This window comes from Penicillium coprophilum, assembly GCF_028826855.1.
Source record: "Penicillium coprophilum strain IBT 35676 chromosome Unknown utg000001l_segment0_segment0, whole genome shotgun sequence".
Lineage (NCBI taxonomy): Eukaryota > Fungi > Ascomycota > Eurotiomycetes > Eurotiales > Aspergillaceae > Penicillium > Penicillium coprophilum.
In genome coordinates, this window is record NW_026622720.1 from 1,617,457 (window position 1) to 1,643,454 (window position 25,998).

At 47.9% G+C, this 25,998-nt stretch overlaps 9 protein-coding genes across 9 annotated transcripts; 3 read left to right on the top strand and 6 right to left on the bottom strand.

The window, feature by feature from the left end:
* Nucleotides 1-290: 290 nt before the first annotated feature.
* Nucleotides 291-5,471, bottom strand: N7500_000595 (uncharacterized protein; the record flags this gene model as incomplete). The annotated part of the gene is made up of 14 exons (XM_056671741.1): nucleotides 291-590; nucleotides 643-795; nucleotides 852-1,037; nucleotides 1,103-1,616; nucleotides 1,672-2,075; nucleotides 2,133-3,203; nucleotides 3,265-3,447; nucleotides 3,500-3,568; nucleotides 3,619-3,688; nucleotides 3,741-3,799; nucleotides 3,857-4,529; nucleotides 4,582-4,689; nucleotides 4,744-5,310; nucleotides 5,365-5,471. 14 exons carry the CDS (start codon nucleotides 5,469-5,471, stop codon nucleotides 291-293), a joined length of 4,464 nt encoding a protein of 1,487 aa, XP_056537314.1.
* An 882-nt stretch (nucleotides 5,472-6,353) lies between these two features.
* Nucleotides 6,354-7,528, top strand: N7500_000596 (IGBP1/TAP42 family protein; the record flags this gene model as incomplete). The annotated part of the gene is made up of 3 exons (XM_056671742.1): nucleotides 6,354-6,565; nucleotides 6,622-6,898; nucleotides 6,953-7,528. 3 exons carry the CDS (start codon nucleotides 6,354-6,356, stop codon nucleotides 7,526-7,528), a joined length of 1,065 nt encoding a protein of 354 aa, XP_056537315.1.
* Nucleotides 7,529-7,714: 186 nt separating this feature from the next.
* N7500_000597 (porphobilinogen deaminase) lies at nucleotides 7,715-8,821 on the bottom strand (the record flags this gene model as incomplete). The annotated part of the gene is made up of 2 exons (XM_056671743.1): nucleotides 7,715-8,469; nucleotides 8,551-8,821. 2 exons carry the CDS (start codon nucleotides 8,819-8,821, stop codon nucleotides 7,715-7,717), a joined length of 1,026 nt encoding a protein of 341 aa, XP_056537316.1.
* Nucleotides 8,822-9,420: 599 nt separating this feature from the next.
* N7500_000598 (putative LON domain serine protease) lies at nucleotides 9,421-12,312 on the top strand (the record flags this gene model as incomplete). The annotated part of the gene is made up of 3 exons (XM_056671744.1): nucleotides 9,421-9,883; nucleotides 9,945-12,171; nucleotides 12,225-12,312. The coding sequence occupies 3 exons, from the start codon at nucleotides 9,421-9,423 to the stop codon at nucleotides 12,310-12,312; spliced, it is 2,778 nt and encodes a 925-aa protein (XP_056537317.1).
* Nucleotides 12,313-12,751: 439 nt separating this feature from the next.
* On the bottom strand, nucleotides 12,752-13,610 carry N7500_000599 (mitochondrial 54S ribosomal protein uL23m; the record flags this gene model as incomplete). The annotated part of the gene is made up of 3 exons (XM_056671745.1): nucleotides 12,752-13,028; nucleotides 13,160-13,446; nucleotides 13,578-13,610. The coding sequence occupies 3 exons, from the start codon at nucleotides 13,608-13,610 to the stop codon at nucleotides 12,752-12,754; spliced, it is 597 nt and encodes a 198-aa protein (XP_056537318.1).
* Nucleotides 13,611-14,160: 550 nt separating this feature from the next.
* On the bottom strand, nucleotides 14,161-15,535 carry N7500_000600 (protein kinase RIO2; the record flags this gene model as incomplete). Its single annotated transcript, XM_056671746.1, has 3 exons — nucleotides 14,161-15,167; nucleotides 15,229-15,373; nucleotides 15,473-15,535. The coding sequence occupies 3 exons, from the start codon at nucleotides 15,533-15,535 to the stop codon at nucleotides 14,161-14,163; spliced, it is 1,215 nt and encodes a 404-aa protein (XP_056537319.1).
* A 478-nt stretch (nucleotides 15,536-16,013) lies between these two features.
* On the bottom strand, nucleotides 16,014-19,006 carry N7500_000601 (proteasome regulatory particle base subunit RPN1; the record flags this gene model as incomplete). The annotated part of the gene is made up of 5 exons (XM_056671747.1): nucleotides 16,014-16,040; nucleotides 16,092-18,404; nucleotides 18,461-18,625; nucleotides 18,693-18,757; nucleotides 18,865-19,006. The coding sequence occupies 5 exons, from the start codon at nucleotides 19,004-19,006 to the stop codon at nucleotides 16,014-16,016; spliced, it is 2,712 nt and encodes a 903-aa protein (XP_056537320.1).
* Nucleotides 19,007-19,421: 415 nt separating this feature from the next.
* N7500_000602 (uncharacterized protein) lies at nucleotides 19,422-21,541 on the bottom strand (the record flags this gene model as incomplete). Its single annotated transcript, XM_056671748.1, has 3 exons — nucleotides 19,422-20,563; nucleotides 20,625-20,876; nucleotides 20,935-21,541. 3 exons carry the CDS (start codon nucleotides 21,539-21,541, stop codon nucleotides 19,422-19,424), a joined length of 2,001 nt encoding a protein of 666 aa, XP_056537321.1.
* Nucleotides 21,542-21,840: 299 nt separating this feature from the next.
* On the top strand, nucleotides 21,841-24,296 carry N7500_000603 (mismatch repair ATPase MLH1; the record flags this gene model as incomplete). Its single annotated transcript, XM_056671749.1, has 5 exons — nucleotides 21,841-21,942; nucleotides 22,011-22,190; nucleotides 22,239-22,505; nucleotides 22,558-23,995; nucleotides 24,040-24,296. The coding sequence occupies 5 exons, from the start codon at nucleotides 21,841-21,843 to the stop codon at nucleotides 24,294-24,296; spliced, it is 2,244 nt and encodes a 747-aa protein (XP_056537322.1).
* Between the last annotated feature and the right edge of the window lie 1,702 nt (nucleotides 24,297-25,998).

Below are 25,998 nucleotides of genomic sequence, written 5' to 3' on the forward strand. Positions count from 1 at the left end.
AATCCTGGTGTCTGTTAAAGATTAAAATGATACGCGGCGTGTTTGCTTTACTTCAGGGGGATGCACACTATTCCTCATTAGGTTAAGCGTGACACGACCCCCATGTGATGCTCATCCATGGCTCCCTGGCCCGTTCGAAGTATAAGCTTCACCTTATATTTTATGTTGAGTACAGAGGACGTTCTCATTTCTGGGATCCAAATAGGACCTCAATATCTTATTCTGGAAATACCACTAGAAAAAAACAAAAGAACAAAGTTCTGAGCTATCCTTCACAACGTCTCCCTTCTTCAAACAGCCGTCCCGATATTTGCACGGTCCACTGTGAGCTGTCCACCTTGACAAGAACAGTGATACTTCTCCTGGAACTCAGATAGTGACATCCCATCAAGAACAGCTAACGCCCGGGTGCTAGCCTTCACTTTAGCATACCGACTAGAAGATGCGACTGCATTGGCAATGGACTCGCCATGCACCATAACTGCAGCAAAGACCCTTGGAGTTTCTCCCTCCACGGCAGGAATCTCTCCAGATTTTAAGCAGTATTCGGTACAACGGTAGTTGTGAGTCATTTGACTATGAAGGAATGTCTGTGATCTATCAGTACCAAAGTAAAATCTCAGTGGAAGGAAATGACCTTACCGTTGGGTGTCTGTTTGCAAATGTGTCATAGATAGACATGTCGTGGAAGAATGGCAGGATGTGCTTTTTGAAGAAGGCCTCAATCACTGAGAAGTCAAAGCCAGAATCAACAAATATGGCACCGAGATAAGCTTCAAGCATGTCGGGAAGACACTGTAATTCCGTGAGTATGTTGACTATGTCGATATTATATTATATATGGAACTTACCTTCGGAGAATCTGACGTTGAGAGCCAATAGTCTACTTCTCCATTGCTTTCGCTCTCTGCAAGTTGAAGTTCCTCTACGTATTTGCTGTTTTGGGTCATGAGGGGACTGCTGAAATGCTGAAGATGAAGATGAAGCCCCAGCTTCACAGCCAAAGCACCGAGAAATTTGTTGGACACCATAGCCATCTATTGATTAATGTCAGTCGGAAATTACGTGACTTGGCTTTACTAAAAAAAAAAAAATCACAGACCTTGTGTTCCGTCAACCACTGCGGATCTCGGTTGGGGAATCGATGAAACAAGTGTTCTACGCACACCATATCTAGGAGTGCATCACCCAAGAACTCAAGCCGCTGGTAGCAAGGCACCTTGGCCCATGCCAAAGGATAAGATGGATGTGTGAAAGCCGACCTCAGAAGACGGGGATATTTGAACTCGTAACCTACTTTCTCAAATATCTGTTGAGCCAAGTTTTTTTCAAATCCATCGGCTGTTCTGCTCTGGTATGAGGGAATGCAATACGCCGAGATATAGTCTTTCCACGAGGTTGCCGTGTGGTTCGGACTGTTGACGAATACGGTCACAGCTTTGGTGGCTAGATCATAGCGATTGTCATCGCCTCCTGAAAGTAACGAGGCGCCTATCAATGCCTCACAAACATCCGCTATAGTTTTCTCGGCTAAGGAGTGCTTGCCCTCACTAGCAAAAAACTTGGCGTGGTCCCGACCATACTCAAGCGAAAGACCTGGGGGGTACCACATATGCCTATGGTTGACTGTCAATTATACTCACTTGTTAGGACGAAATAAAAAATACATACCGAGAGAATCCACGACTACGTATGTATTCGTATAGCTTCAGTTCAGTGGCGTTTTTGAACAGGTTCTTGTTGCAGATGAGACACATTCTGTTCACGTGGTAGTCGTATTCATCATCGTCGGGGTTTCGAACGAAGAGCGAGATTGATGTTGCCATCTTCAAGACAGAGTCCCCTAGTAATTCAAGGCGTTCATAATTTTTCCCCATCCCTCGCTGGACGTGAATCTGTAAGCTCCGGTGCTCTTCGGTGTTGTCCGAATCCTTGGTGAAGGCCTCCAGAGCATATTCGAGCTTGATACCACCCAGACCTAACATTTCACATGCTTCCTGGGCAATTAGGTAAGACTCCATTCGCGTGATAATTGCTGGAAAGACAAAACACGTCGCGGCCACAGGCATGGAAATCTGAGTTACATATTAGCATGTTAGGTGAGACGAAACACACAACGTTGCAAAACTGACCGCCGATAAAACCAGCGGCTGAGGGCAAATGACGCATCTAGAGTTAGATTCTTTTTCTTCCTCAGCCGCTTTGTCAAGAAAATTCCGCCTAAGGCAAACCAACTCTGCCTGTAAGACTGGTTGGGCCCAGATACATCGATTAAAGAATTTTGGGCGTGAGTTTTTGCTTAAGCTTAAGGACCAATTCATTATGTCCTCTGACCACTTTCGAGATGGTGCATAGGATGGAGGTGGGTCTGAAGGGCGTAGATTGGGATCTATAGCAAGCGGAAAGTATCGATACTTTCCATTCCAGTCATCGTAGATGAATCGTGTCAGCAAGGATTTTGGCTCCATATCAGGGGACCACATGAGCTTGGGGTTATCTTGGACATAGTGCAATGCCACCCAGTCAATTATGTCAAGGAGGCTTGCTGACGTTCTGATGTCCACATCTCCTCGAACAGGCGCAAGCCAGTATGGAAACTGTTCAGCAACGTGCTTGTAGGTTTTGTGAAACACGTCGTGGAAAACAGCAAGTGTAAATGTAGTCAGAATTCTGAGCTCTTCAGAAGAAACCTTAAGGCACTCATCAATGCACAAAGATTGGACGGTTGTCTCGATATCATCATCCAAGAAGACTGGAAAAGTTGGCATCAATGTGATCCGCTCTCGTGTCAGCAATACGATACTTCCGTGAGCTCGATTCAGAGGCTCTGATGGGATGAGACGAATAACTATCGCGTATAGGCGTGTTGGAGTGGTTCCCTGTTGTCTAGCCCAAATTGAGGGCTTAGTACGCATTCTGTACTGGTCAGTCTTCTTTGAAGTAATGGCTAATCTAGCATTGCGCATCGCCGGTAGACGCTTGTGGTAGACAGAGTTGAAATGCCCATCCAATAGATTCTTTTTGCGAAGTAGCAGGCATGCATCAAAAGCAGCAGACTGCTTAGCTAGTGATTTCTTTGATTCGGAACATCCAATCACTCTTCGCACAGGCGACTTCTCTGGCAAGATTATCTCACAGCTAAATGATTCATTTTCTGACATAACGATGTATGTGACGGATGCCGAGATGTCATTTTCGTATTGCTGAGATTTTGTCCCCGTTAGTTTTGATGATGAAATTCATTAAGGAAACTTTGGGTCTTACCAATGAGCTGGCAAATCGTGTCAGAACACCAATCGCGTGGCGATAGGTCAACATGGCACCTGTGCTTGGGATGGTGTATGTCCTCTTCCGATCTTCCTCGTGAATAAGTCCTCCCACATCATGATCATCTCCGTACAATTTTCGATCATCCGGCAGCATATTGCAGAAATTCTTCATGAGATGCTACTCCTGTCAGTCGGTTGCAGTGCAATTCCACTTGGGAAAGAGCCCTTACCTCAGCTCTTCGAACTTCCTGTAGTCTCATACTGTGATTGCGATTACCACTTTCCACCATCGTTGCATACTGTAAATTAATGAGTAAAGTAATTGCAATACAATTTGGGGGGACCTTACCCTTGAGTCGGTGCGTCTGGCACGCCCTCGGCTTTGGACGTACTGAATAACCGTGTCATACAGATCGAATCTTTCCCGGTCAGTAGATGCAACACGAATGAATTAGATGCTAGGTGACCTACCTAACCACAAGGTTACAGTCCGGGATATCAAGACCTTCCTCTGCGACAGATGTTGCAAACTGCGAATGGTTAGATATTGTAGACAAGGGGTTATTATTTTTTATGTTAAAGCTCACCAAACAGTTGACTTCACTTTTTCGGAACTTGACCAAGACAAGGAACTGCCGACGAAATGTAGAATTCATTCCCAGAGCATCTCCTTTGCGAAGCCCGACCAAGACATCGGGACGGAGGTTTGGAATTTGCACTTTTTCGCATAGCTGTAACAACACTTTGGCTGTATTGCGCCGTTCCGTGAATACAATGCATTTGGTATCTGGCGAGTTCGAAAATTGCTCTTGCAGCTTTCTCATCAACATTTCGACTTTGGAGCTGAGGTCACTCGGCATAAATGCCTGGTTTGTGATATGTTCCTTGACGAGCTGGTTGGCTTCTTGAATTCGCTTGATCTCCTCTGAAGTCTTTTCAGAATCCTGAGTATCAGAATCGACTCTGCCAATACTACCCTCCAGCTTGGGTAGCACCTCGTCCGCCAGGGCGAGGGCCCATACCTGGTCTGCGCACCAAGCCCCTAATTCTGAACTTGCCACCGATGCAAATCGAAATGCGCCTTCAAGTATGGGCATATCCCCATACTTTGTTTTCAAAATGCCATGCAAGTTGGTCTCAAACACTGGAGGAAGCTTATCATAAACCCATTCTTCCTCTATTGGCTTATTCACGAAATTTCGCAAGAGGGCAAGATCCGATGTTGTTGCGATGCGACTGTCTAAGAGGGTTTCAAGCTGGCTATTTAGAGTAAGCAGAAGCTCTCACCTGTCTTTACTCTGGGGGGGCTCACAGTGCTGCCTCCGCGATGTCACACTTAGCATCAACCGGGGAAGCAGTCATGCCGAAGATCCTAGGACGCTTTTCGGGGTCCGCTTTGAGATATGTGTCTCGAATGATACTAATAGATATCAGCTTTTGTTTCCATGTTATAATTAAACAATGGGCTGCATACCGAGCATACGGATACTCCTTCTTAGCATGATGGGCTTCGTCGAATATCAGGAGATTGATCTGTTCAATTCCCACATGGCCATTCAGTAGGGACTGGTTCAAAATCTCTGCCGTGCATACAATCACCATGTACTTTTCAAGGTGTTTGTTCCACGTCTGCTTGTCCCAAAGATCAGGTCCTAGATTGCCGAAAAAATGAGCCACTCTTTGATCAAGATTGTTTCTCAACACCGCAGACTGTTGAAAGACCAATGTCACACTGTCCACCAGGAAAAAGGCAACACGGGGTTTTGCACCATTAGCACGTTTGTTGAGTTCAATTTGGAGGATATGCTTGAGCAAAAGCACAGCCACTAAGGTCTTCCCAGACCCTGTGTCAAGAACTGCAATTGTGTTGCCAGCCCTTGCTCTTTCAAAGAGCTCAATTTGGTATTCACGAGGGTCCAGGACTCCGCCCCCGGGCTCTGTATTTGCGAGCAAGCGAGCAGTTGAAAGTTCCGCATCAGCTAGTTTAACATGATCCCCATTGGAGCCGCTGCTTGATCCATTCACAACATGCTCTTCGAGCCTTCCGAGCTGTCAGCAAAATTGGCCTTGAAGCTAAGATACATTGGAAACTTACAGTGCAGTGAACATGGCATTTTGAGCTCTGTGTCGGCTGGATTCAGTCGGCCGCGGGGCCACAGCCTCATCGCCAGACAGATCAGAAGCGGTGTCTTCTTGCTCCATATTGGTCACTTTTTCCTGAGCTAGGGTTTGTTGAAGAGGATGAAATGCTGAAGGAGAAGAACAAATAGGCCGACAGAAGTAGAAAAGTCAACCCTTTGGGGCGGGGGACGCGGAAGAAGTATGTAAGTTGGTAAGAAGCAACGACATACAGTCGCATTTTTCTCCTTCCTACTTAGGCGTAAATCTCTCATAAGTGAAGTGAGAGTGATAGATCGCATTTTTGTACATCCATAGATGCATTGAGAGGGCTATACAAGATTGGCACCGTGGGCTTACTAAAAATGCATAACCGGCTTCCTTCGGTCGTTTATTATATGTTCTATATTGCATTTTCTTTCTTTCCCACATAGTGAGATCGTTTGCAAATGACCTAAGTATCACACGCCTGCCTGATTCATGTATACATGCGGGCCGCCCCATCAACAATGTTTAACCAAGACCAAAAAGACATATTTACGGGATAAAATAAGTGAATTAAGAGATAGATTCGTGAAATTATATTAACAGAACGATCGCCTGAAGAAAGAATAAACAAAGGTGAGTAGAATGTTGTAGGAATGGAATGGACATATCAATACAAAAAAAACCTATTAATCAATATATACTTGACATAGAAATCACATATTTGGCCTTATAAGTAATGGGGCCCTTTCAATCGAGTACATAGCTACCATTATAATAAAGCAACAAGTTTATAGAACTCAATTGAAAAAGCCCGAATGGAAGTACCTACCTTGGGCTTTATCAAAGGCTTATCAGATAACAGCTTGGTCTTATCTTATCGCATTTCCAAAACTCAGATCCAAATCGCGGGGACGAGCCCTTCTCAAGCATCTCTAATACCCTTCCTTCTATCCAACTCAGACCAGATCAATATCAGAAATGGAGGAGCCACAGAACCTTCGCTCTCTATTTGCATCAGCAAAGGAGCAATATCGTGCCTTGGGATTGAGGGGTGACACCAACTCCGAGACCTACAGAGACGAGGTGAACACAGCGATTGCCAAATTTCAAGAATGCCAGCGTCAAGTGAGCATGTTGTCGCTATATAGCTCTAATGAGTTGTTGGAAGATATTTCAACCAATGATGTCCAGTACGTTACCTTGACTTCGGTATTGCGTTGACCATTCGGCTGATTTGTTTTCCAAGGTACATGACATTGGAATACCATTTGGCCGAGCTCATGCAGCGAGCTGCTACCTCAGACCGTGAGGCTGTCTTGAAGCGTGCGCTCGAAGAATATGAGAAATACTTGATGCGCCTGGATGAGTACCTGCTACTCTCTGACGGAGATAAGAAGCTCTTCAAGCAATACATGGCCAACCCAACATCTTTTACCCTCATGCCAGCCAATGATGCTGCCGCTAGACGGGAAATTAAAGTGACACGCTTTCGAGAAGAAAAAGAGCTCAAGCAGAAACTAGAGGTATGTGAAATTTCTTCCTATATTATTTAGGGCTCTTGCTTACCCTATTTGAAGTATTTCGCTCGCAACGAAGCTGGACTGCAAAGCGACGACGATGACATCCGCTCTCTTTACCTAGCAGAGCTCCAGCTCTACACCCATCAGACCTTCCAGGCCTTAGATCTTCTGATCCAGGAATTATCGATACTTTCAGCTATGCGTAACGCGCCACCCCGTCCCCCGCCAACGGACGATCCTAGACAGAGAAGCAATATCGGAGGTTTAAATTACTCAGAGCGTTTAGATCCTTCAACGTCGCAGCTTTTGAGAGGAGGAAGAGGCGGTCCTATCTTGAATAGCAAAGGAAAGCCAATGCAGCCGTTTACGTTGCTGGGTCGGCGCGCAGAAATGCAACAGGGAGTCTTTCGACCAGGTCATAATCTTCCTACGATGACAATCGAAGAATATTTGGACGAAGAGCACAGACGAGGAAATGTGATAGAAGGAGGAGGCGAGAAATCCGGCATCAAACCGCAAGTCGACGAGGATGACCACGACATTGCCGACCAGGAAACGATGAAAGCACGAAATTGGGACGAGTTCACGGAAGCTAATCCGAAGGGTGCTGGAAATACACTGAACCGTGGATGATTTGAAATGCCCGCCATGAACCGAGCTGCTTTACTAGAGTCCAAAAAAGCCATGATAGACGGAGTTTTGGGCGAATATTCTTAATATCCTAAAGCGAGTACGGCTATTCCAGACAAGAAAACTCGTTCACTTCATTTTTTAGCAGGGTATATCTGTCTATGCTACAGTAAAAATGAATCCGAATATTCAAACAGCAGTAGAGACGCTCTCCTTGGTCTTATTCTGCTGGATGGCCTCGAGGATGTCTCCAGCGCCGTCAGCCACCAGGGCCTTGGCGACGGTGATCCCGAAGGCCTCAGCACTTTCAGCAGAGTTGACATCGGCTTCTAATTCTACCTGAGCACACTCTTTGCCATCGACACTGACAACAACAGACCGCATTCGCAGCTGCTTAGAACCCTGTTCGTTTTGGATCCATTCGGTTTCAACGCCCAGCGGGGCACTGCAACCTCCCTCGAGAGTCCGCAGAAGACTCCGCTCAGCCAAAACCGAAAACGTAGTATCCTGGTGACCAATCTTGTCCAACATGTCCTGCAAAACAGTGTCTTCCTTGCGAATTTCGATGCCAAGGGCACCCTGCCCGACAGCATAGAGCATGCCGCTGTTCTTGGAGTCCAGATATTGAGTGATACGATCGGCCAAATCAAGACGCAGCAGACCAGCAGCAGCCAGAATGACACAGGTGTACGGGCTGTCTTCAGCGTCTAGCTTTGACAGGCGAGTGCCAATGTTGCCACGAACATCCTGAACCTTAAGGTGGGGGTATTTCCGGGCCAATTGTGCTGTGCGGCGGATGGACGAGGTTCCAACTACCGACCCAGCGGGGATCTCGGACAAACTCTTGTATGGCAAGCCTTGTTTGACCACAAGAACATCCCTGCTATCTTCGCGGGGCATGCTAGGGCCTAGCTTGCAGGAAGAGGGGAGAGTAGTGGGGACATCTGTGAATTTCCAAGAAAAGCGTCGTCAGCAATCATCCGGTTGAAACAGCTACACTGTTTGAGATTGAGGCATTATCAAACCTTTCAGCGAGTGCACAATGACATCAACTTGGCCATTGATCATCAATTCCTCCAATTCCTCCGTCCACAGATTCTTTGTGGTGAAGTCCCGCAGTGCGATGGTGGTGTTCAAGTCACCGGCGGTCTCTTTGGAGAAGACTTTATATTCATATTGCGGGAATGCGTTCTTCAAAGCGTCGAGGACCATGTGTGTCTGGAGCAGAGCCAGTTTAGATTTGCGAGTGCCGATAGTGATGGTCTTTTGGGTCTTTTGGGGGGCGGGAGTGGCCATTTTGAGGGGTAAGTCAATTGTATGCCTAATAATAGACAATTCAGGGTTGGAAATGTGAGTAGACGTCCACGGGTGTATGTTGTATGAAGCTATTGCCTGCAGGAGACCAATCAGCCGAGGAAAGTCAGGCGAAGAGGCGAAAGTGGATTTGGAGAGCTCCGATCACGGGACACGTGAAGATCCGGTAATTCCAAGTCCTAAGTATATCCTCACAGCATATTAGGTATACATCTATAATTTAGGAAACAAAAAATAAGCGGATACTTGTAGTAAAATTAACATACAACGAAGATCTCAATAATAAAATGCAAACTATAAGCAATTAAACAATAGAATATTCAGATCCCCATTGATCGTCAACCTCGGCTTCGGGACGTGGAGATTACAAGACATGCGACTTATCTCCCCCGGACTTCTCATCGACGTGATTCTGGAATCCCCATCCCCCCGAGGTCATTTAGTTCATTTACCTTTTCCCTCTCCACATTCTCCGATTTCTCCATTCCTCATATTCCTCATATTCCCACCCCTTATACAGTCTACACCTTAATCCCCTCCATCTTTGCCACCCTATTTCCATCACCAGGGCCCCATACATGATGGGATCTAACGGTAGAACCACCAAGATCCCCCTCGTACCTCTTGCCAAGGGCTCGGTTCTGCTACCCGGCGTGACTCTACGTATCCCAGTCGCCAACCGTCCCGACCTCGCCAATCTTCTTTCGTCACTCGTGGACAAGCCTCCGAAGCGAGATGCGAATACTATTACTTTCGGCTGTGTCCCACTCGACTCACCGTTCCTGAGCCGGGATGGAAATCAGCTCCTCGATGGCGAGGATTCCGACTCAGAGCGAAAGGAGGAATATGACTCGATTGACGCCGGTCAGGCACGGAAAGAGGATCTTTTCCGATGCGGAACCATTGGCAAAGTCATCGGAGTTCAGCGCCGGGCCTACGCCGAGCCATTTTTGCTTGTCCAAGGCTCGCAAAGATTCACAATAAAGAAGGTCCTGAGAGAGCGGCCATACTTCGAGGCCGAGGTCTTCATTCATGATGAATCCAGTTAGTTTCCACAGAAAAAGTACAGAGATCTCATGGCTAATTATACTTCCTACACTTTTAGACTCTGGCCAAGGTGACGCAGAAGTCGCTGAGCTATTCCAGCAATTGAGACAGCTCTCGCGGGAGCTTCTCACTCTCCTACGTCTCTCCTCATTGCTGTCGGCAGCTTCATCTCGCCTCTCGCCACTCGTTGCCCGAAAGTTTGAGCTTTATATCACAAAGACAGAATTGACACAGGCGGGTAAACTGGCTGATTTTATGGCAGATGTATCTGACGCAAGCTTTGAGGAGAAGCTACGTATCCTCGGCTCACTGGATGTTAAGGAACGGTTGGAGAGGGTTGTTGAGATCCTCACCAGACAGGCACAGCATATTAAGAGTAGCGTCCGGGTCACCTCGGTTAGCTCGACTTCATTCCCCTCCTCCGGAATGGATATCAGTCGGATTGACCCCCGTGAGCGTGAGCTGCTCGCAAAGCGTGCAATTTCAGGTCTATCCGGCATGACACCCCCTGGCGGGCGTGGCAATGACGAAGAGAAAGAGCCTAGTGAAGTAGACGAGCTACAACAGAAGTTGAATGATGCGCAGCTTAGTCCCGAAGCTCGGAAGGTTGCGGACAAGGAATTGAAACGCCTGCGAAAGATGAACCCTGCCAACGCTGAGTATGGTGTCTGCCGGACTTATCTGGAAAACTTGTCAGAAATTCCATGGACCAAGGTCACAGAGGATCAGCTTGGACCAGATACATTGAAGAACGCTAGGAAGCAGCTGGACGAGGATCACTACGGTCTGGAGCGAATCAAGAAGCGACTGTTGGAGTATCTGGCTGTGTTGCGTTTGAAGCAGTCCACAAACTCGGATGTTGAACGCCAGATCTCAGGACTATCCAAGGACTTGGACGCCTCGGCGGTTGGAGATGTGGAGAAAGACGTCCCTCTGCTGTCAGAGTCTGACCGAGTCGCGTTAGAGACACGCCTTCAGATCCTCAAGTCCAAGCGTATGGGCGACAAGTCGCCTATCTTACTTCTGGTCGGACCCCCTGGTACTGGTAAGACCAGTCTAGCCAGGTCTGTTGCCGCCTCGCTTGGCCGAAAATTCCACCGGATCTCCCTTGGTGGTGTCAGAGACGAGGCAGAAATTCGGGGCCACCGACGCACATACGTTGCAGCTATGCCTGGTTTGATTGTGAATGGATTGAAGAAGGTCGGTGTTGCAAACCCTGTCATTCTGCTCGATGAGATTGACAAGGTCGGCGGCGCCAACTTCCAAGGCGACCCATCCGCCGCCATGCTGGAGGTTCTTGATCCTGAACAGAATCACACCTTCACTGACCACTACATCAACATCCCTATCGATCTGAGCAAGGTTCTATTCCTTGCTACTGCCAACTCCCTGGACACGATTCCGGCACCTCTGCTAGACCGCATGGAGACTATCTCCCTGTCTGGATATACTACTGTTGAGAAGAGACACATTGCCAAACAACACCTGATCCCGAAGCAGATTCGATCTAACGGCCTCACTGAGGGTCAGGTAAATATGTCTGACGAGGTTATTGATAAGACCATCACCGGGTACACCCGTGAGTCGGGTGTGCGCAATCTAGAGCGGGAGCTTGGCTCTATATGTCGGTACAAGGCCGTTCAATATGCCGATGCTGGGGACTCCGGCCGCCTAAACGATTATAATCCAGTTGTGTCAGCCGATGACCTAGAGGATATCCTGGGCATCGAGCGATTCGAGGAAGAGATCGCCGAGGAACACAGTCGTCCCGGTGTGGTCACAGGCCTTGTGGCCTACTCTACCGGTGGGCAGGGCAGCATCCTGTTCATCGAGGTTGCAGACATGCCTGGCAATGGACGTGTCCAGCTGACTGGTAAGCTGGGCGATGTGCTCAAGGAATCTGTGGAAGTAGCCCTGACATGGGTGAAAGCACACTCCTTCGAGCTCGGTCTCACCCACGACCCCAATGAAGATATTATGAAGAGCCGCAGCCTACACGTCCACTGCCCCTCTGGCGCAATCCCTAAGGATGGCCCCTCTGCCGGTCTTGCCCACACTATTGCCTTGATCTCCTTGTTCAGCAACAAGCCTGTCCCACCGCAGATTGCCATGACCGGCGAGGTTTCCCTCCGTGGCCGGGTCATGCCCGTCGGCGGTATCAAAGAGAAGCTGATTGGTGCTCTGCGTGCGGGCGTCAAGACCGTGCTTCTGCCAGACCACAACCGCAAAGACGTCAAAGATATCCCACAGGAAGTCAAGGATGGTTTGGAAATCATTTATGTCAAGTACGTTATCCCCATCCAACATCAGTTTAATAACTGCTAATAATTGTTCACAGGCATATTTGGGAAGGACTGCGTCAAGTCTGGCCCGATGCCCAGTGGCCGGGCCAACACGAGATGAACTTCGTCGAGAGCCGACTGTAAATCATTCTCAACATCTTAAGTTCAAGGCGCTTTGCCTCTCTCCTATCTGCTCCTCAGCATTTCGGTCTCCCACTCTCATTTTTGCATAGCGTATAATAGGCCGAGGCCCTTGTGATTTGTATTTAATCAGCCTGTCTTTCGTGATGCGTTATTGCCAGTTAATTATTTCTTGTCTATATCACTGAACATCCTGGGTTCAGCTCTATCACCAGTACCACAATCTACACAATCTGATTTATTTGATACAAAATTCATGTAACCGTTGACCAGATCAGAAATGATACGCCAATTTCAAGATGTATACAATCTACCCCAAGAGTATAATACACAGATCCAGCCAGAACAACATGGACCAGAAGATAGAGCAAGAAACACCACTTTCCCCAATATTGGGGGAAAAAACCATGAATAACAATGCAAGGAGTCTCATCAAAACCGATTACCGCGCTCCGTGCTTCCGATGCTTAGAATACCAAGCTGGCAGCGTAGAGGAAGGAATGAAGCCGCCATTCTTAGCGGCTTGGTGTGGCTCCAAGCCCAAAGCCTGCCAGGTAGGTCTCCAAGTCTCCTTCTTCTCGAGCAGCGCCTTAGCCTGCTCTTTGTAGGCATCGCGCAACTCTTGATCGGGCTTTTCACCCTTGTTCGGCTTGGGGTTCTCCTTTTCTTGCATGTCGATCTGCCACTTCTCGGCCTTTGCCCAGCTTTCATGCTCCCATCTATTGGTTGAAATTGGTTAGTTACGATGTTCAGTTAGGTTGGTGCAGGTGTAGTATTAGGAAGATAGAGAGGGAAGAGAAAGAAAATGACGTTGAAAAGGACAAGGAGGTTACAGAGAGGCGTCACATACGGGGTCAGATCCTTCGGTTGCGTAGGGTAGACGAAGGGCTCCTTCAATTCAACGGTCATGCGCTTCTGCGACTTAGGTCGACGCCACGGGCCGAAACCCTTGTTATCGCGCGAGACTCGTGTGATTGGTTGTGCCTGGACGTAACTGCGGATGCTGAGAGTTCCGACTCCGTACAAGTGCCATAGGTAGCTGCGGAGATCGAACTTGTTGAAGTTGAGGGGAACGCGGAATTGAGCATATCGGGGGTGAGGTTTGGGGTTCGGACGAGAGCGATGCGGAATTGAGGTCTAATGAAGCGAGATATTAGTTCCGTTGCTTTTTGTTCTTCTGGCAAATGACCGATTGAGCCGGTCAAGTCTGCTGAGATGCTGTTTTGGTCGAGCCGAGTTCGGGTTCCTGGAAATTTTGGGCAACGTACAGGTAGACGGGCTTGCCGACGACGCTGGGCCATTTGGTTTTCGGGGGTTCCTGAACTCCAGCCTGATTCTGCAGGCGGCGCAGCGCTTTCGCTTGAACACTGCTGAGACGCACCATTGTGTTTGTTGAGTGGAGGAATCTGGGGGTTGGAGGTGCTTGCGGATCCATCAAAACTGCGTTGGCCGATCTGGTCACATGACTTCCAAGTATACGCCAAAAGTGAACAACATAATACTCACTGTTGGAGGTTCAGCAATGAGTCGAAGTTGATTACACTGTGCTTTTAGTTTATCAAGTATAAGGAAAGTCAGCGCTTATGTGGTTTGGTCATGTTTATTTTCATGGTCTTCTGGTAGTCTTTTCAGGCCTTTTCTCGCCTTAACTAGCATTATAACTAGCACGGTCAGAAGCATTCCGTAGAATATGGAATTAGGCAGTGAACAATGTGTGAAGTGTGTAAAGTGATATTTTTGAGAAGTTTGGGTATTCTAGAAGATATCCATTGATAGGAAATTTTGAAACCTATATTACATGCTTGATTCATCGTAAATAGTCATTAAAAAGCCCAAGATCATTTCCTTTTACTACTCCGATGATCCCGAGACTCGAAGGTCTTCTAACCGCTTGGTGCTGTCATCGACATCTTCGGAGTACTTGGTATCAAGAGCACCACCTTCCTCGTCTTCAGATCCAGATTCTGCCTCGTCATCCTCTTCATCGTCGCTATCCTTAGAGGCTTCTCCATCTCCTTTGACTCCCACATCTGCCATATAAGTCTCAAGCTCACGGGCCATTTTGCGCGAGAAACCTGTGGCTTCGACTTCGACATCCAAACGCTTGCCAGGGTTCTGGACGAGCAACTTTCTAGCCTCTGCGAAAGTAGGGCCCTTTGAGTCGCTCACAAAGTGGAACTTGCGCCTAAAGTACCGCTTGATACATTCCACATCACGGTCAAAGTACATCTCAGCATTAACGTGGTCAACGGACATCATCTGCGGGAAATCAATGAGAACCGGGACCAGCCGGATATGCTCATCTTCCTCTTCCTCGGTGAGCTCTTTCCCTTTCATTTCGGGGGCCAGCTCTTCCTTGATAAGGATATTGAACTCGTTGAAATCACCGTGGATAAGACCGTATCGTGCAAGCTCCAAAATAATATTCATAAGCTCCGAGTATAATCCAGCGGGGTCGGCGACTTTTGAGATTTGGCGCAGAGGGAAAGCATCGATTAGACTCATAACGATGGTGTGTCGGTTCTGGGCAATTGGATCGGGGACGGAGAACCCGTTCTCGTGCAAAGCCTTCATGAAAGCGAATTCCTTCATTGCTGCCAATCGAGACATGTACATCCATGAGGCTGAGCTGCGGTGTCGTAGGTAGTCGCGGTTTGTCTTGACTGTTCGGAACGAGATACGGCCGAGACGGTGGATTTTCATAATACGCTGCGCTCCGCTGGCTTCTGCCACCACAATGATGTCTGATTCCTTCCCCACGCCGATTTGGTTGCCGACCGAATAGATGACTTTTGACTTTTGATGCGCGTTCAGTGCAAGATAATCCAATCCTCCGTATGCGAGTCGATAGCCGTCATCTATAAGCAGAATACTTGTATTAGTGGTAAGATAAGATGCAGCATTAAATGTAATACATACACTTGGAATTTTTGACCTTTGCAATCAAGTTGATTTTCGCAAGGTTTGAGATTGCGCGATTGACACCGCTGCCGCCTCGGAGGCCCGAAAGCTGCGAGATCAACGGCGTTGGAACGACCTCATGGTTTCGGCTACCAGCTTCACACTAGAACAATCCACTCAGATTAGCTCATGAAGAATGCGCGATAGAATATCCCCAAAAAAAGAAAATCGCGGGGTAGACTCAAGAGGGGCTGATAAGTACCGCTGCAAGAACTCGGAAATCCTCAGAGGTGAGGTAGCGAATAGCCTTAGCGTCGAGTTTCATGGTTGCGAGGGAGTGAAAGAGCGTTTCAGGTTCTTCCAATGTCCCTAAATTGATGCGTTGGAGATCAGAACTTCAAAACAAGTCGGACCAGCCAACGATACAACGGAGGAAAAAAGTTGATAAGAACCTAGCCCTAAGCCCTATTTCCTATCTGGGCCGAGAACCTTGATAGCTTCGCCTTTGGTTAGATAGCATCATGTGATAATCTACAATGTCATGGTTGAACCTCAAATACAAAGGAAAAGTAAGCAGCTCGTTTGAGCTCAGTGTGCGCATCCATAAAGGTTCACATATTCAGTCTACTCATGAATCCAGGCAGTTACAGTGAAAGCCAAACAGATATAAAACTTGTAAAATAAATCCATGCTATTCTTCATTCGTTCTGAATACATTAGATCCAACGATAACCCGACCACTATACGAGTCCCGCTGGTTGCGAGCAATGGATGTAAATCGGGAAATATCTAGTCTAGCTTGCTTATTCAGGGCTTTCGTAGTCCGGATTCTAGAAGAATTGTTAGTACTCGCTATTTGGACCAAGGATAAAGAGACGTACTTTGCGCAAGATAACCAAGCCTTCAAGAGTGCTGCTCAGGGGAATGTACTGCTCATCCTCAAGCTCGGCTCTCTCGCCGTGTGCCAGGAGGACTGGCGTGCTCTGAGTCTGCCATCCAGTGATAGTCTTCGGGCGACCTGCCTGGCCAACCACGTCCACGGCCTGACCGACGCGGACATTGACAGTGAGTGGCTGAAGATCCTCGTCGAGGGTAATAAGGAATCGGGGGAACATGGCGGTAATGAGGAAGTAGAGCAGGTAATGGTGTTCGGCAAGGATGAATTGCTTGGCATCGATAAGTGATACAAGCACAGTAAGCAAACCCGCTGCTGAGACACGGGAAAGGACCTGTCGGTCAGTGTGGAATGGATTAAGTGTCATGGTACCCTTGCCCATGTGTAGAAGACCCTGAGCGATGCGAACCATGAACAGTGAGTTCTGGTCGCGGTGGTAGTAGCTGGCCAATTGGCGGAGAAGCTGTGCAAGACGGGCATTGTTGGTGCCAGCGCCACAGAGACCCATGGCGAAGATGGCATTGATAGCAACTTCGTTGTCATTGTCATGACTGTACCGGGACAGTGTATCGTAGACCTTCATCTGTGGATTACTGGGGCTGATCAAGCCCATGGCCAAGGGAACCGCCCGGCGAATGTTGGGAGATCCATAGTGCATGAGGTGACCAAACTGGCGAAGAATCATGTCTTGTCCGACATCCTCACCCATGGCAATGAGAGACAACCCGAGCACAGCGTACGACTGAACAAGCTCATCGCCCTTGTTCTCCTCCTTCTCCTCAATGATGTCATTGCAAATGTGAAGAAGCTCTTGTAGCTTGAGCACTGTACCAGTGCCTGCCCAAGCGCATACTGAGGCAAGGACTGAAGTGGGCTTGGCCATGGGGTGGTCAACTGCCTTGAGGATGTCAAGGATGACATCGACCTCCTCTTGGCGGCCAAAGTACAGAAGTGCCAGACCAAGGGCCATGAACCTTGTCCACTTGTCCTTGAGCTGCTTCTGACGCTCCTCATCCATCAAGGTGGTCGCGATTGCCTCACTAACCTGGTGATTTGATGAACCAACAAAGATGAGACCGAGAGAAACTGCTGCCATGGCAGACAGCTGCATGTCTAGTGAAGCGTCCTCCACAATCGGGAGGAGAACCTCAAGCAGCTCTTCCCTATTAGAACCGGCGTATGCCAGACCAAGACCCATGATGGATGCAACTTTCATCGGAACGTTCTTTCCCTCAAGAATATCTGGATCACCCAAAAGGCCAAGAGCGGGGTCGGCGTCACTTCGGACACCGGAGTTTAGGATACCCATAGCGAGCAGTGCACCAGCTTTGACCTGGTCTTCTTGCGCGTAGGTGAACTTGTCGATCTTATTCAGACCATCATCAACATCACGGTGTAGCAGCATACCCAGCGACGCAGTTGTGGAAAGCATGCCATCATCCTTAGTCTTCCACACCCACGGGCCCTTATCACCCTCCACTAGCATCATCTTATCGTTACCAAAGCCGGCATTAACAAACGAGTTGACAAATGCGCTAGCCAAGTTGTGTCGTGCCGAATCAAGATTGGTGAGGCCGGCTCCGCGACTGCTCTCAAGATGTGTCTTGTAGATATCCTCCGGCATCTTGGGGTCCAGAATGTTGAGTTCCTTAGCCAGAGATTTGAAGTGCTGCGGAATGGAAGTGTTGTTGAGACAATCAGCCAGGGCTTCTCCCTCCTCATCCTCAGCCGGAAGGTCGAGCCAGATCTGCTGCCGAGCGACAAGGAAGGCCATCTGTTTCTTTAAAGACATGTCAGTCGTGGCGTGGATGTCATTCTTGATAAGCTCAGTGTCGTTCAACCGGATAGCGAGGACAATGGCTTGCGAAAGTTTGTTGTAGCGGACATAGATCCCGTGGGCGGTTCGGAGGAATTGCTGATCTTCAGGGTAAGTGAGCAGATTAACCATGCTGACCATATACAAGCAAACCCGTGCGTAAGTGTTCTCGTCAACGAATTGGGGGATATCTTCAATGATTTCCAATTCACTCATGAGATCGACCGCATCAGCTTCGGCATTATGACTCAGGAAATAGGGCACCAAAGACAATGCAAGGTCCACCAGATCCTGGGTATCCTGGTCTGCGTTCAACCGGTTTTGATATTCTTGTCCGATTTCCAGTGCGAGATGCCGGACATATTCGTGACCCCAGGAACCAAGGTCCTCCGATTTGGCCAACAGGCGGTATTTGATAGTCTCCAGCTTCTCTTCGTCTCCGTAGGTCATTCCAAGCACCGACAGCATATCAGCCAATGAGTTCTATAAGAAGGATGTTGTTAGATCGTACGCAATCGATGGGGCGCTGCAAAACTGACCTGCACAGGACCTGGAACCCATTTTTCGTATAGCTCTGCCAGGCCATCATAATGCGGTCGGAGGAACTTGAGAGGCTTAGGAACAGCTGTCATGGAGGAAGTAGAAGTCTTGATAAAGTTCTTGATTGCGTCCAAAGCAGGTCCGTAGAGCGAGGTATCAGGTTCCTATTGAGAGCAAAAACGATGATTAACGTCATTGTGCTATGCGCACAGGACAGCAGAGTGACTGTACCTTTAACCGCTCAACGAGCATCTCGAGTTCGCTCTTCAATTGTTGATCTTCTTCACTAAGTTCCTCTATAGATCATTTTCGTCAGCATGTTGCACTAAGTGCCACCGTGGATTCTTGAGAGAAACCACATGCTCCGTTGCGAGATCCTTGGAAATGGCTTATCGCAACGTACCATCTTGAGACTTTTCATCTTTCTTCTTTTCGTCTGCTGGCTTCTCGCCATTTTCGGTGTTCTTGGCGTTCAAATCGCGAACATCATCAACCTTGCCCTTGCCCTTGTCGGCGGAGGTTGGCCGTTCGCCCTCGTTGGCCATTTCTAATGGTAGCTGGGGACCAAGTCGGGGGAAATGGAAGCGGGGTGGGAAGGGTAGGTATCGAGCAGATGAGCAAAATATAGTGTTACAAAGCAGAGATAGATGAAATTCTGCAAGTGAAGAGTAATGCAAGTGGACTGTAAGCTGGTGATGGAGAAGCAGAGCTCGGTCTGGTGCAGCTCCGGAATTGGATTACATAAGGTGCCAAGTCCTGGAGGCGCTCGTCATTGTTTTGGATTTGCAATACAACACTGCGACTTCAATTCTATCACCCAAATACTTATGAATCTGGATTATAAGCGCGAGAAAGTCTTGAGTATGCTTCAACTTTAAATTAAAATTCTTACACATATTCCGGATTTGGTAGACATGCCAGTGGAATGACAAGTCAGGTCCTGGAGATTTCACCAGGAATTCACTCCTGAATACAAAATAACAAGTCTATCGGAGGGTCATCAATCTTGCTATCTCTGGCACATCCTCCGTAATATTTTCGAAACTGCTTGGCATATTCTTCCGTCTGTTCGGTGTATGCTGCGGCCGTTAGCCCCTCTCCGTCGTATGAAAGCAGAGGCAAAGCATCAAGATCGGGAAGACCCGAAGAGAACAAGTCAAGCAGTGGCATGATAGTTGATGTGTGGCTCAGCGGCTTTTCAATAGACCCTAGGTCGGTAGAAATCCCACCTGTAAGCGGCTGAGAAGGGTCATGGATGACTTGAGTGGCTTCTTCAGCCGAAGTAGCGGCATTGGCGCCCCCAAATTCTTCTGGGGGTTGATATAGCTCGTTGTGTACTGTGGCAATTGAAGAAGATTTGATTCCCGGGAATGACGGATACAGAAGATAATACCCTTTTGCGCGAATCATCTCGAGCATATGTTCCATAAAGGCAGGATATTTCTCTGATATCAACTTTGTTTGGGGGGCTGTCGCAGATTCTGGAGTCGACAGGCGGTTTGCCACAAAGGAATGGAATTCTGCCCATGCATCCCCAAAATACAAAGCTGCATTACTATTGGGAGCCTGCCATAAGAACGAGGGCAAGAACTGTTCTTTGCTTTCGACATTCATTGGCGGTGGGGTGAAAGATTGGCTGTCAGCCGTGGGTTTAGTTGATGGCAGTTCAAGTGAGATACCGATCATATTGTAGAACACCCGCTTAGCCCGGGCAGATTGCTTGTAGTTCAGTACAGCAAACTTCAGGTAGTGGTAGAACGATGGTGCAAGCTCGGTCTGTGGAGATAACAGAAGCAAATGTGTCCTCTGAGGGTCCCGTGGATAGAATGACTCCACGGTCCGAAGTGATGATTCCACTGTGTCCATGTTATGTGGTTGAATGCGCCGCCTAATAGTGAGTCGGCCAGGAAGCTGGGTCAACCCGTTCATATGCTGTAAAAAGTGAAGTAACTGCGAATCTACCCGCTGAGGGAGCTCTATTGTCAAGCTTGGAATCGATCCCAAATAATCGGCTGCATCCAATGACTTCATAAGTCTGATCAGAGACCCAGAAGACTCGGATGGTGCATGCACAACCATTTCAATTTGTATCTTATTCCACGCTATTGCACGTACGGTCAGTACTTTTGGACACGACATAGCAAAAGAGAGGATTCAGCTTACACTGAAGAGCTTGGCTATCCAGCGAAGCTATCCACATAAGATCCCTGGATGCAGTGGAGAGAGCAATGTGAGGGATGTTGTCTTCTCGAGAAAAGAGCTTGGCTCCGTCCCAGAAAAAGGAATCCTCCCAAGCCTGACCTTGTGTAATTATAGCCTCCGGGCTGATGTAGGCTTGTATGTTTTGCAAACCCCCAACCACAGACCGCTTCATACGCTCATCGGTAGATTTGGGTGCATAGTCAGGCCGAGCATCTGTAGTCGTCGTCAAGTCAGCAAAACACGTTGGGTCATCAAAGTCTGAATATCATACCGTGCCATTTCATTAAACATTCACTATCTCTGATTCCGTTAACTTCCTTGATACCTTCAATCGAAACTTCATCCTTTCCCATTAGGGCGAAATGCACGTAGTTCAACCGCTCACCGGCCATCTGACAAGCTAGGGGCAAAAGATCCGACACACTGCGGAGACTTGAGGCTGCAAACACAATTGCGCGGCTGGGAACTTTCTTTGAATACTTATAGCGGGGAAGGGAGTGGGTCAACTCGTAAAACTTGATCATCCCATCGTAAGCTTGCTCTTTTTGGTTCGATTCCAACACGTTGACTGGTGGTAGATTGTCTGGTAACGCAGTGTCTGGCTTGGTATAATCCAGTAGCTTATCTGAGCTAGTCCATTTGGCAAGGCTTTCTTCTCGCAGCTTCGCGATCGCAGGGTTGTACCTATCAGCGGCGGGTCCCAGGTCCGTCGGCATGTGCTTGAAGAATTCGTAGACGAGAACAAGCGCAATGATAGTAAACAGTATTCGGCGAGGCCGAGGCATCGCTCGGTGTCGTAAAGGTAGGAGGTGCCCTTGATCAGATGGTCGATGGTCGTCATCTTTCTTGCCCATCTCTTCATCAACCCGAAGGGGCATCTTTGGGGGGGGCCATGATATGCGCCCGGACAAATTTAAGGGCAAGCTCCGTAAGCTCCGTGAGCTCTATGGTTCCCTTATGGCATTGAAGCGAGGAGTAGATAGGGAGCACCGATGCGACCGAGTTGTTGCATATTCACTGCGAGAAGAAGTTGGAATGTGCAGCGACGTGAACGATCTCCGCAAACAATGACGCCTGGGCTCTCTTATCGCCTTATCGGGTCTTCGCCTTTTCTCCAACTACGCGCACTTCGCACAATCCATTGTCTCCCACACCTTCCTGATATCTGAAATTTATCATGGAAGATAGTATACATATCGAGCCTATCGATCAACGCGGCACCAAACGTGCAGCTGAGGAAGATGAGCCCCGGGAACCCCCTAAACCAAAGAAAATAAAGGTAAAGTAACGCGTGCACGTGAATCCCATAGTATACCAGCATATAAAATAAATACTAAATTCAATTAGGCTTTGGATCCCGATGTCGTGAATAAAATTGCAGCTGGGGAGATTATTGTTGCTCCGATGCACGCACTGAAGGAGCTCATCGAAAACGCCGTCGACGCTGGCTCCACCTCAATTGAAGTCCTGATTAAGGAAGGTGGTCTGAAGCTACTTCAGATTACTGATAATGGCCATGGTATTGATGTAAGTAGTGATTTCTGGCGTACATCAGCTATATCTGACACTATCTAGCGAGATGATCTCCCTATCCTCTGCGAGAGGTTTACTACATCCAAGCTCAAAGAGTTTGAAGATCTGACCTCCATTGGAACATACGGATTCCGTGGTGAAGCCCTAGCTAGTATCAGTCACATCGCACATCTGACGGTTACCACAAAGACTGCTGGATCCAGCTGCGCCTGGCGAGCACATTACGGAGATGGCAAGTTGATACCGGCAAAGCCAGGCCAGAATTCTGCACCCAAGGCAACGGCTGGCCGCGGAGGAACTCAAATCACTGTAAGTTTGACATGTGAATATACAGCATGCTCTCAAATTAACGAAACTCGAGGTCGAGGATCTCTTCTACAACGTCCCCACTCGACGGAGAGCTTTCCGCTCGGCAAGTGAGGAATATGCCAAAATTCTCGATGTTGTTGGCCGGTACGCAGTGCATTGCTCCGGCGTGGCTTTCTCGTGCCGCAAACATGGGGACTCCGGTGTAAGCATCTCGACTCCAGTCAGTGCAAATACTGTCGACCGAATCCGCCAGATACACGGCAGTGCTGTGGCGAACGAGCTTGTTGAATTCAAAGCCGAGGATACAAAGTTAGGATTTCGTGCATCCGGTTTTGCTACCAATGCCAATTATCATGTCAAGAAAACGGTGATTCTGCTTTTCATTAATCATCGCGCAGTGGAGTCAACTGCTGTTAAACGTGCAGTTGAGCAGACTTACTCTGCCTTTCTGCCCAAGGGCGGCCACCCTTTCGTCTATCTTGATCTTGAGATCGAACCTAACCGCGTCGACGTCAATGTACACCCAACAAAGCGCGAAGTGAATTTCTTGAATGAAGACGAGATCATCGAGCTTGTTTGCACCGAAATTCGATCCAAGCTGGCTGAGGTGGACTCGAGTCGCACATTCCTAACCCAAAGCCTCCTGCCTGGCGTGCAGACCATTGAGTCTCTACAACGTGATCAAGGTACTCCAACCCATGAAAGAACAGGAGAGGCAACAAAACCCGGAACGACACCCAAAACACCCGCAAAAACAAAGAAACCATACGAAAACAACCTCATCCGAACAGATTCCAAGGTCCGCAAAATTACAGCAATGCTAGGCCCAGCCACAGCCTCACCACGCGACCCATCCAACCCAGCTGCATCCACAGAAACCGAGACCGCAACAACATCGATCCTAGACGACGGCCTCCAATACGAAACAACAGATCGCCAACCCCTAAAGATCGCTCTCACGTCCGTCAAAAGTCTCCGCGCCTCCGTCCGCTCCGAAATGCACAACACACTGACAGAGATGTTCGCATCACACACCTACGTCGGGCTAGTCGACGAGCGACGCCGGCTCGCAGCGATCCAATCAGGCGTGAAGCTATACCTAATTGACTACGGACTCGCATGCCACGAATTCTTCTACCAGGTAGGTCTAACCGACTTCGGAAACTTCGGCATAATCCGACTCGACCCAGCACCGAAGTTGGTAGATCTACTGAAAATCGCCGCCGAATCGGAACGGGAAGAGCACCTGAACGCTAACGGGGAAGAGGCCGATTCCATCTTCGCTAATGCACCGGAGATGATAGCACGCACGCTGGTCGAGCGTCGCGAGATGCTAAATGAGTACTTTTCGCTGCAAATCAGTCCCGATGGAGACTTGCTGGCCATCCCGTTGTTGCTGAAGGGGTATCTGCCTGCGCTGGCCAAGCTGCCTCGTTTCCTACTGAGACTTGGGCCATATGTGGACTGGAGTAATGAGGAGGGTTGTTTCCGTACGTTTCTACGTGAGCTAGCTGCTTTTTACACACCTGAGCAGCTTCCGGTTCTTTCACAGCCGGTTGTACAGAATTCTTCGGGGAGTCGGTTGCGCAGGCGCAGGTTGTGGCCGATGGCTCTGGGATCAAGGACGAAGATGCTTTTCTTAGAGCCCGTCGTGCGCAGATGGTTCGCATGCTGGAACATGCTGTTTTCCCGGCTTTGCGTGCGCGACTAGTTGCCACGTCACGACTGCTGCGGGGTGTGGTTGAGGTCGCAGATCTAAAGGGTCTGTATCGGGTGTTTGAGCGCTGTTAAGTGGAGGCATAGTAGAATCATACAGTTGTATCGCATGGGTCTATATTTATGAATGACGAATGACTATCTTTCTGCTTTTCGGGGGATTTGAAGTCATACATTAGTGATCCGAATCTAGTTTGATCCTGTACATCCTGTACCGCTGGCATTGACATTACAGTTGGCAGGGCCAAGGACCATGGCGAGCAAGTGAATACTTGTAGGAGAAAATTAATTCATGCAAACTAGTGCAAGACAGTTCATAATGTACATTGAACCAAATAAAGAGTTACTCAGGACTGAATTAATCAAGGGGGGTCACATCCTATAATCCTGATTCCGGGTCACATATATATCACCAATTTCAAATATATACACTTTTACCGATATTGCATTATTTCGTCTAAACTAATACACAGCAAATGGGCAATTGAACAATTAATGAAAGAGATCAGTGCTTAGTGTAATAACCATTCACATTGTGCGTATCAAGCAATCCCCTATAACATAGGTATGGGCCAGGTCTAATTGAGTCTGATCAAGTGCGTCACATAATGCGTATCAGCGCATCTAAAACACGTAAATTACGTCTTATTCGCCTTCTTTTGGCCCACTTTGATCAATTTGGGGCGTATTGTTATCCATTCGACCTTTATTATCAATATAATATGACCTGACAGGCCCAAGGTCGGGTGAACTTGGAGGTTCATCCCCAGCGTATGCCCTAGACTCTTCGAACCATTACTTGAGCAACCTCATAATCTCACCCAGAGATGTACCCGGGAACTAAAATTAAAAAAAAGTGCTTAGATCAGTGGAAGACCTTTCATGAGGGCATGGTGATTTGATTTCGAGGCATAATCGCTTAAGTGTTCTCAAGGCGTGACTTTATGAAACAACAAGTGCAAGTAAAATTACTATTACAATCAGTATCACCCTTCATCTAGGATAGAGCAAAAAAGCGGACTTGCAGGTTTCCTCTTGCTATATGAAGGGTGAGATTGTACATGCATATTGCATATTATCTCGAGAAAAAAAAATGTGGAAGCAGCGACCGCGGATCGAACGCGGGACAACAAGATTTGCAATCTTGCATTCTACCACTGAATTACCGCTGCGGATTATGGAATGATCCGGGGATTTTACATTATAATACCTTGCTTTCAAAGAAGCGTATACCAAATCGCATGTTGTCCCAAGTATCCATCAGAGAGAGAGATATACATATACACACAACATGATTTTACTTAGTATACTTGTCCTCTTACTAGCTTACAATTCGAACCCTCATTTTTTGCTCCTTGGTTTGTTTGATTTCTTTAAATCTTATGAGTATTCTACCTAGCCAACTGCATACCGATAGACAGACGATCGAAACGCCGCGCTCTATTAAACGTTTGAATGTAATGTAATTTATTATAGTCCTTGATATGTATATATATATGCGCTTTATAGCCGTAAAGAAGCAAAGATGGCATTTTCCATTTCGTTAGCTGGTATATCCACCTCAAAGTTGATTTATATCGTCCTACTATCAGGGCTAGCCTACATTAATACGAGGTCCAATAATGAGGGAAAAAAAAAAGAACGTCAAAGCAGCGACCGCGGATCGAACGCGGGACAACAAGATTTGCAATCTTGCATTCTACCACTGAATTACCGCTGCACGTTATGTAATAAATGAAAAACATTACATTATAGAAGCTTGAATTTTGAAGATCGT